A 12,239-nucleotide genomic window follows, 5' to 3' on the forward strand; every position below is an offset into this window, starting at 1 on the left:
AGGCAACAGGCTTCAATCATTGTGTTTAAATTCAAACTGCTGACTGAGTTGCCAGATCTGTCCGAGTTCCACTGCTGGCAATAAAGAGATGTCTCTGGAGGACAGTCAGGCTGCAATCTTGCCTTATATCAGTGTTCATTGACTCTAAGATCAACATGGGTAGGAAAGCATCCTAATTGAAGTGTCTCAGTGATTTCTACAAATCTAGGCAGCTGGAGGATTTCCTTCTTTTCTGTGGACTGTTGCTGCCATTCTAAGACACTCTTGACTTCACAGTCTGGTGAGCAGGACAGTTCTTAGGGTCTTTATTTTAAAAATTTCCATGGATTTTCAGTCTGTCTGAAATTAATTTTTCGTACTGATTTGTATTCCAAAAGCTGCATATTTTTGATCTTCAAAATCCCCTAACTAGTCCTATTTAATTTTTCCACTGGAGAGGTTGGATTTGCTTTGGTTTGGTGTCAAGAACCTAATGTTTCTCCTTTATCTACCTGAAGACCATCCAAGACCTATTTAGATCATGAAAGCATGATATGTTTTTAAATATCTTTAGTCTTATCATTAGCTATATATTACCAAACTGGACATTTGCTTTCCCAACAGCATCTGAACCTTCTAGTTCTGATAGTAGACTGATCTTGAAACTCAGTCTGTGAGCTTTGAAATAAACTACAGGAAACATCTTTATTCTTAAAATTCCCCAGTATATCAGCTGGCAGATGACAACTGATGCAGATGTTACTTCATCTTCTACCTTCTATACATTTTCCTTTTCAGATGTTTAACTAATCTTTTTACAAAATACATCTGTTCTGATCTGAGCAGATTAGTGTTGGATTTCAGACCACCACATTACATTTTTGGTGATGTTTAATTTATCTTTTGTTAGAAAGTCTTATTCAACAGAAGAAATGAAGATATACTGTGCGATGTAAAGGGTTGTGGCCCATTTTGGCAATAACAAAATCAACTATTTTGGGTTAGGGCTTCATTTTGTGTGAAAAGTCACTTTCCTATGTTGTGCAATTTTTAAGTAGCTGCTTTGTGAAAACATCTACTCAAAAAAATCATTTCACATCAGATATTTTTACTGTGTCTCCACCCTTTTACTAGTCCCACTGGCATGTCTACAAGTTCTTAATACAAATGCTTACAGTAAAAGCAACCTAATTCACTACAATAAATCTTGGAGAATCAAACTAGTATCAAATAGATATATGTGCTTTCCTTCACATTTCCTCAGTCTTTCAAGTTGTGTTGTTTTAATCTTTCAAGTTGTGTTGTTTTAATCTACTGTTAGATTAATTCTCTATGGCCTAGATTTTGAGGAGTGATTCATAGAGAATTAAGACTGCGCTATAATTCTCCATCAGGTTTTTTATTATCCAATTTATGTAATAGTTGCATTTTTAAAACCTTGTGGGAAACAGGATTTTCTGAAGTTGTGGACATGGCTTCCATATACAAATAGAAATGCCAATTGCTTTATGGAAAGGGTTGTTATACATTGGAACAGGCTGTCCAGGGAGGTGGTGGGAGGGTCATCATCCCTGGAAATGTTTAAGAAATGACTGGATATGGTATTTAGTGCCATAGTCTAGTTGACAAGGGGGTGTTTGGTCAAAGGTTGGATCTAAAGCTATCAGGGGTCTTTTCCAACATAAATTATTCTGTGATTATTTGTGATTCTGTAAATGGATCATCTTGACAGTTGCAGTGTAACAGTAGCTACCTTCTGGAAGAAAAAACTGTCCACAGAGAAAAAGAATTCTTAGGTCACTTTTAAACATTCACTTTTTCTGCAGAAATTAAATGGAATGGCTATAGCTAATCTGGGGACATATTAGTTAAACTGGGGTGGGGGGGGAGCAGAATTTCAGGCTTATTTTTTCTTTGTAACTGCTACTGCTAAGATATTCTTCATTAAGAATAAAAGTTAAAAAAAAAAAAAGAAAAAAAGGAGAGAGAAGAAATTTCTTGATTTAGGCTGTCTGAAAGCTGATGCATTTTGTCCTGCACCTCTCAGCAGTGGCATACCTCCCTTTGTACCTGAAAGAGAAACCAACAACATGACCTGGTAATTTGGCAAGTTGACATATTTGAGTTTTAAAAAACTCAGAAATTCAGATCTGTGTACTTAAAGCTGTCACTGAACATATGGTTCTCATATTTACCAGTCTAAGGTGATAAAACCTTCTCAAGATTTCAGACCTTTGTTTCTAAGAAACAACCTAAGAATGAAAAAAACAATGGGCCATTGTGTTATTGTACAAAAAAACCCCAAAAAATCCGTATTATGCAAGATAACTATAGCAGTTACTAAACAAAGAAGGATAGCAGAAACCTTTTACATATTGCTTTCAAGAGAAACCAGAGACTTTGTGATACTCAGGAAAACTTTAAGCAGCACATTGCTTTGAGGAAAAAAATTCCTCTGACCAGAATTAGTTCTTTCTTCAGGAACCCTTCAGTATGATCCTTTTTCTCACCATACTAAATATAGAAGTGTCTAAGGGTGTTCAAAAATGCCTTCATGCCGAGCCTCTTACAGACACATGGGTCTGTTCCCATCTGAACGAGTTTACTTTCTGAGTGGACAGCAAGGAGTTTATGTGGGAAACAGCAAAACACACAAGAAGAATGAACAATATGTTGGCAGCAAATAGCATGTAGTTCTTTGGTGGGTGCTGTTTTTATAGGAGGAAAGTAATGCATTTATTAAAGAATGGGACAAACAGCAAGGAAAGTACAGGGAAAGGGAATGGTGGATAAGTTGTGTTCAAGAACAATCTTAGATATTGGTTTTGATCTGATTTTTTTTTGGTCAGTAATCTTCTTTTTTTCTGTCTTAAATGATATTAAGCCATCAAGACGAACTTAAGTTTTTCCTAACAGAGAAATTATAATATTTTAATATACATAAAAGTTAACACAATTAAAAGTAGACCAAGATACCTATTTTTTTTTTGTAATCAGAGCAACGTTCCATTTGTTTCTCTAGTTGCTCATTTCAGCAATGTTTATAGACTTGAAACTTTTGCTGTAATTTGTGTTAATACTTCAGGTATTCAATCTGAATTCCAGGAAAATACTTTATAAATATTACTGAGTTTCTGATTTTATTTGTTTTGGTGCAAATTAAGAGACACATTATGGAAAATTACTCCTTCCCATGTTCAGTTGCTTTCATGGCTAATTCTGCTAATACCAGACTTAGCTGAGAAATGCTTATGGCATCCTTTATTTAGACTTTCCCTTCGGTTTTAGCAGACTCTGCTTGCAGCACTTGTAGTTTGTTCCTGCCTCAGCTTGCCCCATTATAACTTTTAGCTTTAAAGCTTCTGTGAACAGAAATGAGAAAACTTCTATTTTCTCATTGTCTCCTCTATCAAGTGCTGTTGCAGTTTTATTTTGTTTTCCTTTTCTTTCTTAAATGGGACTCATTCCAAATACTCACTGTGGTTGAAAGGCTAAATAAAGTGAACTGGAAGATATTCTTCATCCTGCCAAGACCTCCTCTTTGGATCTTAGGAGAAGATTTCTGTCATAGCTCATTTTCAGGCTTGAGATTTTTGCTCTGTGGTGGAAGGAGTTTTAGGGTCTGGTGATACATTCAGATTCCTCAGATTTTGAAATAAGACTCATCAACCTATAAAGCATGTCTGCAAATTTGGAACGAAATTGAAAATTCTCTTTCAAATGGCAAAAATGACAAATAATAAAGGCTGAGATAGATGAGGTACCCACAGAGTGGTTTTTCTGTCATTGTTTTTCTTCCTATGTAGCTGTCCTGTTTGCCCAGAAAAAAAATAAAAGCCAAGAGAGTGAAAATTTCAGGAGTGAAAAGAATAAAGTAGCACTATATGGGTTTGTTAAAGTTGTGTTTATTCCTTTGTTTCATGCTGAAAAGCTGGTCTGTGGGTAATCACATTCTCTGCATCTCACTAGCTTAAATATCCTATCACTGAGATTTTTTCATCTGCCATCAACCAGTTCCAGAGGGATCAGACTGAATGTATGACTTGCCTTTACCAATTCAGAAAACAGTGCCAAACCATATTAATATTGTAACTGCTGACATATGCTGTAGTTTATGTGTAATTTCTTATCTGTTTTCAGACTGTAGAACCAGAGGACAGTTTAATGCATTTTCGTATCACTTTCGGGGAAGACGTTCTCTTGACTACAGCTTTCAGGAGGACAAGCCCCTGAAGAAAATGAAAATGTCCAAATCAGTAAGGTGAGACTTTAAAAAAAAAAAAATATAAAAAAACATTTGTTTTCAAAATGGAATGAAACCGAATGATTTCTTTGGGAGCACATGCCACTTTTTTTCCAGTTCCTGCTTTCTCAAGTTTGATTGATGTATTTTATTCTGACACTTCTGCATATCTACTAACAATAAACCACTTTTTTTTCAAGCTCAAATTAGTGTAAAACTCTTTGTGAGTAGTATAATTATAGTACTTTTGTTCTTCCTGCAGTTTTCATGAAAAAATTCACTAATGAAGCCTAATTTGGGTATTTGAAATGCCCCATTCCTACAGGGACTGCAGTAACTAAATTAATCTAAATTATTTCATTTCCTACTTGGACCTTCTAGATTGTCCTGTAGAAATAGGAGGATACCAAGTGTTGATTTCAGTTGCATAAAAATTTGTGATAATGATAAGGATTGCTTCTGGTGCCAAAATACTTCAAGCAGGAATGGAGAACAGCAGTGCTAATAGTATTGTTTATAACTCCCAAATCCTCAAAATATAGCAAGAAAGTAAATCACAGTTTCAGTCACAAATTATCAGCTGTACAGGTCCCTGCCCTTTCATGGGAATGAAAACTTACCTATGCATTAGTGACATGAACTGAGTTCTGCTCAGACCATTTCTTGTGAGGATCCTTCATGATGAACAAATTTGAGACACCTGAATTACAGGTCTTTCTATTCAGCATGCATTCTTTTAACAAATAAAACTTTCTATTTGAGTGATGATGATGATGATCTAGCAGAGTCTACCCACTCTGGCAAGGAAAACATCTAGACAGATACATAGAGAGGTAAATGAATTTCAGCAATTTCACATACTCTGGAGGTCTTATAGTAATTGAAGGAATACCATGATTATGTTCCACTCAACTGAGAGGAATCTGTCCCAAAATAAAAGATCCTTTTGATTGGGATTTTAGACAAGAGAAGACAGCAGCTACGGATAAGCTGGTCTATAGATAATATGAAAAGTTTGGTTCCTTTGAAGTAATCATTGAAGAAGGATGTTTTGTCCATCTTTGCAAATGAACTGCTAGAAAAATTTACAAAACAGCAATTCACTTTTTAAGGGTGCCTAGTCCCATAATTATAAAGTTGTAATAGAGGTTAAACTAAATCAAAATGAAAGCAAGAAAAAAATAAACCTCTAAAAAAAAACCCATCTAAGTACCAGCTTGTTTGGCTGTGTTTCAGTCCAGCTAATAATTAGGACTACAAAATAGTAGATTTACAATATTTCATTTGTAGCATAAATAAAGCTAAAGCAACCTCAGTCACTGAACATTCCCATGAGTTCTCATGCTCAGTTTTGTGTTTAAATTGCATTTGTGGTAAAAAGGGATTTTTCCTCCTTTTTTTAGCTTCTCATTTTCAATAACTTGAACAGGTGGGGAAGATTAAATATTTTGTTATACAATAGCAGCTGGTTTACTTGAACTTTGGCATGTTATGTTGTTTAGAGTTCTTTTACTCTAATTTAGATTAAAAAACTATGGGAAACTAAGTAGCTTGAATCCCTGCCAGGAAGTGCTGTTTTAATTTATGCAGAAAGATTATAAATCCTGAGCCCTGATATATGAGAATTTCTTGGCCAGTTCATTTTTTGGGTGTCCCTTAGCACTGGAGATGACATGCTAACCAAATAGTAATGCCTGTAATTATTAATGGGTTCAAGGATCTGAATGTAATAAGTGACTTAAAAATTAGTGTTATCCATACTTTTGAATGCCCATTTATTCAAGTGGTACCAGATAATATATTGTTAGTTACAGGTTCCTTTTGTTACTCTTTCTCATCAACAGATTGATTTGATTAACACAATCTAGTGTTGTATATATGTTATGAGATATCAGCTGGAAAACACTACGGACAAAAGACTTTAGATTTTGTGTACTATAAGCAGTATTGATGTCAATTGTTAGTTAAAAATATATTCATACCTAGAAGTACTTCTCATTTATTTATGAAATGCAACTTTCTCTTTTTTAAAGTCATATTTCTTAAAATACATGTTTTGCTAACAAGCCTGTAGAGGAAGAATCTGTGGTTCAGAATGTGAAATGTGAATTTCATATTGGAGGGAACACTTTTCAAGACTCCCTTACTTTAGCCTGCTTTCATATTGGAGGCTCAGGGGTGAATTTAAGGTGATGCTGTATAATGTCACTGGTGATAACTTTTTGTGTACCCCTGCATGAAATACATAATTTTTCTAAGTATAAGAAATTCCCTGTTGGTGTTGATGTTGACAGTAATCTGGAGCTCACCTGTCCTGAGTCTGTCTTCAGCACCAGCTGTTGTGGTCATATTCCTATATTTGTTGGTTGCTCTTCTTTTGCATTTTTGTTAAATGTCCTAAAATATCTAGCCAGATAAAAAGGATTTAGATGAATATCCTGACTTTTCATTTATTTATTGCAGTTCTGTGAAACAGAGTAAATATTTTCGTAATGCAACATCCACATCTAATGAAAATAGAAATGTACCCGCAGTGAATGACTTCAAAGAATTTGTTTTGGAAATGCAAAAAACTATTTCAAGCCTCAGAAATCAGGTAAGATGCTATAATGAACTTATTGTAGTCTATCATCTCTGATTGTAGATTTAATTAATAATGTTTTCCTAACATCTGTCTTACATTTTTTAATATTTAGACATCCCCTACAGACAATACCCACCACACAGTATCTCAAAAAAAGCCAACACAGGAGATCGTGTGGTATTATTTCTGTGCTCTTTTGAAATCATACTAAAATATTCTACAGCTGGAACCTCTTGACTTTTGAACCTGAAGCCTTGTGTAACCATTGTAAACTAAACACAGAATTAATCTTCTTCTAAAAATTTGGTTTTAGTATTAATAAAATCTTTTTACCATTTGAAATGTATATAATTTGTGTAAAGCAATGATTAAAATGCAGACTTCATAAGAAGTAATGTGCCAGACTAGAGCTGTAAAAAGAGTTAAGATCTAGATCACTTAGAGAAGACTTTACAATGTTTGCGGGTAAACTCCATTCAGCCATAGTGGCATCCCATTTTTAAAATGTATACTACACAGAAGTGATTTAAAAGTTCAAGTAAACATTTTTTAATTAAGGTGCTTTAAAAAAAATATAATTAAAAATTCTCTTCCTTTCCAAAACATTTTTGACAGTTTAAATTTGTTTCTGTAGATGAAACATGAAGTTTTTTTGGTCTTTGTATGCTCTAGCTGAGTATTTCAATTGTAGGAAAGATATATTTTCTGTTAGCTTTCTTTTGAAAGACTATCTTCATATGTTTTAACTGTTTCTAGGCTTTTAGCATTATAAAAACTAAGTAGTGAGAAGAAAAACCCAGACAAGTATAAGAAGGATTATATAGCATGTGTTATAAGAGAAAAAAGATAATACTTTACACAAATAAAAACTTTTTTTGATTCAGTTGCTAACTTTTTTTAACGTTTTCAGATAAAAAATCTTGAATCACGCCTCAGTAATTCTGATTGCACTGATGAAGAGGGTAAATCATATTCCAGCAATGAAACCTGGAAAAGGGACCCTTGTACTATGTGTGAATGCAAAGTAAGTATGTGGAAATTAATTTAGTGATAGAAATGATAATTTTGCTTCTAAAACAGCAGTTCCAGTTTTGTACCTGATAATTTCTAGGTAATACTTGCAAAATTTTTTTATGGTTCTCGGGGTTTTTTTTTTCAGAAAATTATATTATTCAGACATCCCTGCCCTGGACATTATTTTTCAATCCAGCTGTTGTCTATTAGAAATATTTCTATTTTCATGGATGTATAGTTATATGGGTAAATTTAATTGCAAAGTGAAACACTTTGGAAAAAATCCAACCAAATGCATAAAAATCAATAAAAGCTCATCTGACTTATTGTTGATTGTAATTTTCTTCTGTAAGAGAGAAATTTTTAAAAAGGCAGTAGAAAAATATGTTAGTGCTTAGTACCCCAGTCACACCTGAATGTTGGACAAAAGCATATAGGCTGATTTGTCAAAAAATGAGCTAATCCAGAGAGTGCCTTAACCTTCTCAATGTAAGTTTATACTGAAACAGACTCTGTGGAGTTTCCATATTAGTCAGGTTCTTACAGAGAAGGAATGAGAATATTTTCTGCAATAACATGAAAAATGTATTTTTTGTTTGGAACATGTATCTAAATTTGTTTTTGTTCTGTCATTTTTCCCCTGGCACAGGGTGGTCAGATTACCTGTTTTGTAGAATCGTGCCCGCCCACTGACTGCGAAGCACCTGTGAAGGGTAAAGGAGATTGCTGTCCAGTCTGCTTACAACAAAACACTAATAAAAAGAAGCCATAAGTCTGCTTTTTAAGAATTTAGGGTGCATACTCCTCAAATCATATCAGCGCCTGCTGATGGCAAAAACAGGTAACTGCAGTCCTAACAACAGCAAGACATCAAGATTTACAATATTCTAATGGTGCTGTAACAGTATAACATAATGTATCATTTTATTTTCTGCCCATGAAGGTGAATCACAATGCAAAAATAACAAAAGGGAAAATAGCAAACAGGTCAAAGTTAATTGTGTGTTATACTTCTCAGGTTAGACAAACTCGAACTGGTGCTACTTTAAAAGAACACTGTCGGGTAGTTTTAGGTACCCAAAATGACTGGGTTTAGGATTTACTCTAAAATGAACACTTTGTTTCCTATCTTTACTTAGCAACATTAAGTAAATGTCCCTTTCTAGTACCAGTCTGTCTTGATACTTCACTTTTTGCTGTTATTTAGTAAAATGCTGAGAAAAGGAAAACACGAGGTCACTGTGCCTGAGCAATGCCATATCCAGGCCAGTTTCTGCAAACATCAATGCATGGAAATTCTGTTAAATCACACTATCACTGCTGGGCCTGGACCAGCAGGGAAATAAAGAAAGCTACTTGACACCTTTCAACATCCTTTCCTTAATTTAAGGAGCAAAATTAACCAAATTTTCAAAGCAATAAAAGCTAGAATTAGTAAGGAAATATAAATAACTGTAATTGGAAGAAAGCAAAAGCAACTGAATGTGTATTATAGTTATAATTGACAGTGTTCCTCATTCTAGGGAAACATGCATGACAGAGTAGCATTTGATCTTAAAAATTAGCAGAATCCTTTTGTCAAAACATTTATAATTGCTTGATGAAATTTTTTGTTTGTTTGTTTCATTTATTTTAAATTTTGTAACATAACATAACCAGGTCAGTTTGAAAGCATGCTTCTCTTTATCTCAGATCAGCTCATGTAATTGTATGGCCCTGTTTTGAAAATGTGAAAAGATGTCACATGCCATTTTGTATACAAAGATTCCTACTGATTCATTGTGCCCGTTGTCAATAGACATATGTTCCTGATTATATTGTGGCACTGTTGAAAAAAGGAAAAATCAAAATCAAGTAACATGATTGTGGATTGACTACTTTTTCTGACAAGATGTTTGATTTTTTTCCCAGTTTCATCTAATGAATATATATATTTACCTCAATATTTTTATCATTTGTGTTAAAAATGGTCCATCAATGGACTTCATCTCCCATTTCAATGTTTCACATTATAGAGTATATGTCTACACTAGCATTTCAAAGTTGTGTACTTTATAGGATGCAAACTGTGTGTTTTTGACCAGGAATTAGATTGAGTAAAGGACAACTATCATACCTCATTTCTCATTTTACAGTTTTTATTCTGTTTATTCAGAATTGATTCTTTCCCTGAATACTTAATTTGTTAGATATTATTGCCCTGTCCTTTAGTCCAAAGCCAGGACTCACAAGAACCAGAGCTGGTTACATGGTTCACTGACTTCTGAGTTTAAGTGTTGAAATTCAAGGGACAGTGATTGGGGTATCAAAGAAATCTGCACAAAATTAAACCTTCATATGTTAAGTATTTCAGATTATGCAAACAGACTGAGTACTTAATTATTGCATGGTAGAACGAATACCTGTCTAATAACTAACCTAGCACAGCAATATGAAATCCACTATCATATCTTGGCACATAATTTCTCTGATTACTAACATTAATAATTTCTAATTTGATAAACTATTACCATGACACACATTCAAACTTTGGTGTAACTTTAAAGCTTACTACAGAAACCTTGTTTCATACTATGGTAGAATCAAATGTACATGTGAGTGCTGTGTTAAAGGTGTGTGGTACACATGGAATTGCAATTTATATTTTTAAGAATATTTTAATTGATTTTATATACAATGTTTTGATTTATGTAATGTTCTTTGTTAATACTTCTAGAAATTGTGTGGCGAGCATGTTTGAGTATCACATGGTTCCTAAAGATTGTCATTCCTGTATTCCTTTGATACTCTGTGTTTTGTTGACTTTTCTTGAGAGTCCAAACCACATGTCTCGTCCTGTAATTCCAACTCAGATGGAGCTCCCATTGACCTATAGCAGAAATTCCTCAAAGAGGAAGGGTTGCACAGCTAAACCAAATATAATTTAACTGTCTGAACAGTTAAATAGGGCAGTAATACATCCAGCTGGTTACTACTTGCATTCTTTCTTTTCAATTTTATATTAAGTAAAGTTTCTCAAGATTTCTGCTTATAGAAGAAGAGAGTTTCCATTTTATACATTATAAAATAGTACCTTATAGCTGATTGTTCCTTTTCTCCAGCCTCCAAAGTGGGTGGTTTCCTTTGTTGTTCACTGTTTATTCATTTGGTATATAAAATGGGCTTAGGAGTCTGGATATGCTTAAACAAATGTAACAAGTCTAATATTGAGTTATTTTCCACCATCCATCTGTTTATAAACCAGGAAAAAAAGGTCTTTATCCACAGTGTAAAATGTAATCAGTCATGGATTGTACTAGTTCAGTTTTATTGCAGTGTCTTTAGAATCAGCCTCGACTTTAACATTTCTGAAACAGTGGCCAATGGCTAGCTGACCATTTGCTCAGTATCCACTGTGAGAATATTGCTGTAATATGATGCAAATTTTACATATTTATTTTCTTTTTTTAATGTTACCTAAAACAAAGTTGTCGTTATTGTTATTTTAATCAGTAAATTTACCAAAGAACTGTTTGCACTGTATAATGAATGCTTTACAGTTAAAATAAAATGGGCCACATTTCCAAGTACATTTCAAGATTTCTTCTTGTACATGTATTCTTTAGATTATTTGCTGAAGTTCCAATGTTAGGCTTTGACAAGATTCATATTACTTATCTTAAGCAGGATTGTCATAATCAAGAGTGTTTCTGAGAAGCAAGCAATGGGCTAATGAGTTATGTAGATTCAGTAGTTTATGTAATATTACAACACATAGAATTAAAATGTCTCTTCACTGTTTTCTTCTAGATGATTGGAAAAAGATACCTCAGGCTTAGGAAGAATATTTAAAAATACACTTATTTCTTAGCAAAATGCATTTTTTAGACCTTAGTGCTGAACTTTTTTTTAATGGGAATGCCATAACAGGTAAGTACAAACACATGCAAATTTAAGCCTTACAGTTCCTCATGTCTCCAAATAGGTCCAGTCATGACTTGCCTTCCCAAGCACTTGATTCTACATTCATTCTTTTTTCACATCATTTCACCAATGGATATTCAGGTTCATGCAATCTCGGCTCAAAATGAATCTTCTGTGCAAGAGATCTTCTTTACCTCATTTATTCTTTTTATCTCGGGACATGAATTACTGCTGGACACATGATGAGTTACTCTCATCCTCTAGTGAAGTGTTAGGATCTCTAGGACACTAGGTCAGTTCATTTGTCAGATTTACTTGAAATTCATTTGAAGAATTTTGTGATACAGTATCACTGAAATTAATATAATTGTAAGTTACCTTACTTTCATATGGGAGAAGTTAAAGAAGGATTCCAAGAAACAAGGTTAAGAATGGTGTTCAGTTGCAGTTAATTGCACTTCACTATAGTTTATTTAGTTTATAGTTATTCATAAGGCAAATCTAGAAAAGCAAAAC

At 33.8% G+C, this 12,239-nt stretch overlaps 1 protein-coding gene across 1 annotated transcript in view; it reads left to right on the forward strand.

The window, feature by feature from the left end:
- PXDN (peroxidasin) overlaps window positions 1-11,409 on the forward strand; it is an 83,295-nt gene extending 71,886 nt beyond the window's left edge. The window contains exons 20-23 of the mRNA XM_030946277.1: window positions 4,120-4,240; window positions 6,686-6,818; window positions 7,717-7,830; window positions 8,470-11,409. Of these exons, the coding sequence (XP_030802137.1) occupies window positions 4,120-4,240; window positions 6,686-6,818; window positions 7,717-7,830; window positions 8,470-8,592 (491 nt within the window). The 3' untranslated portion in view covers window positions 8,593-11,409. The remainder of the gene's footprint in view (window positions 1-4,119; window positions 4,241-6,685; window positions 6,819-7,716; window positions 7,831-8,469) is intronic.
- Window positions 11,410-12,239: the final 830 nt, after the last annotated feature.

The sequence above is a fragment of the Camarhynchus parvulus genome, chromosome 3 (assembly GCF_901933205.1).
Source record: "Camarhynchus parvulus chromosome 3, STF_HiC, whole genome shotgun sequence".
NCBI lineage: Eukaryota > Metazoa > Chordata > Aves > Passeriformes > Thraupidae > Camarhynchus > Camarhynchus parvulus.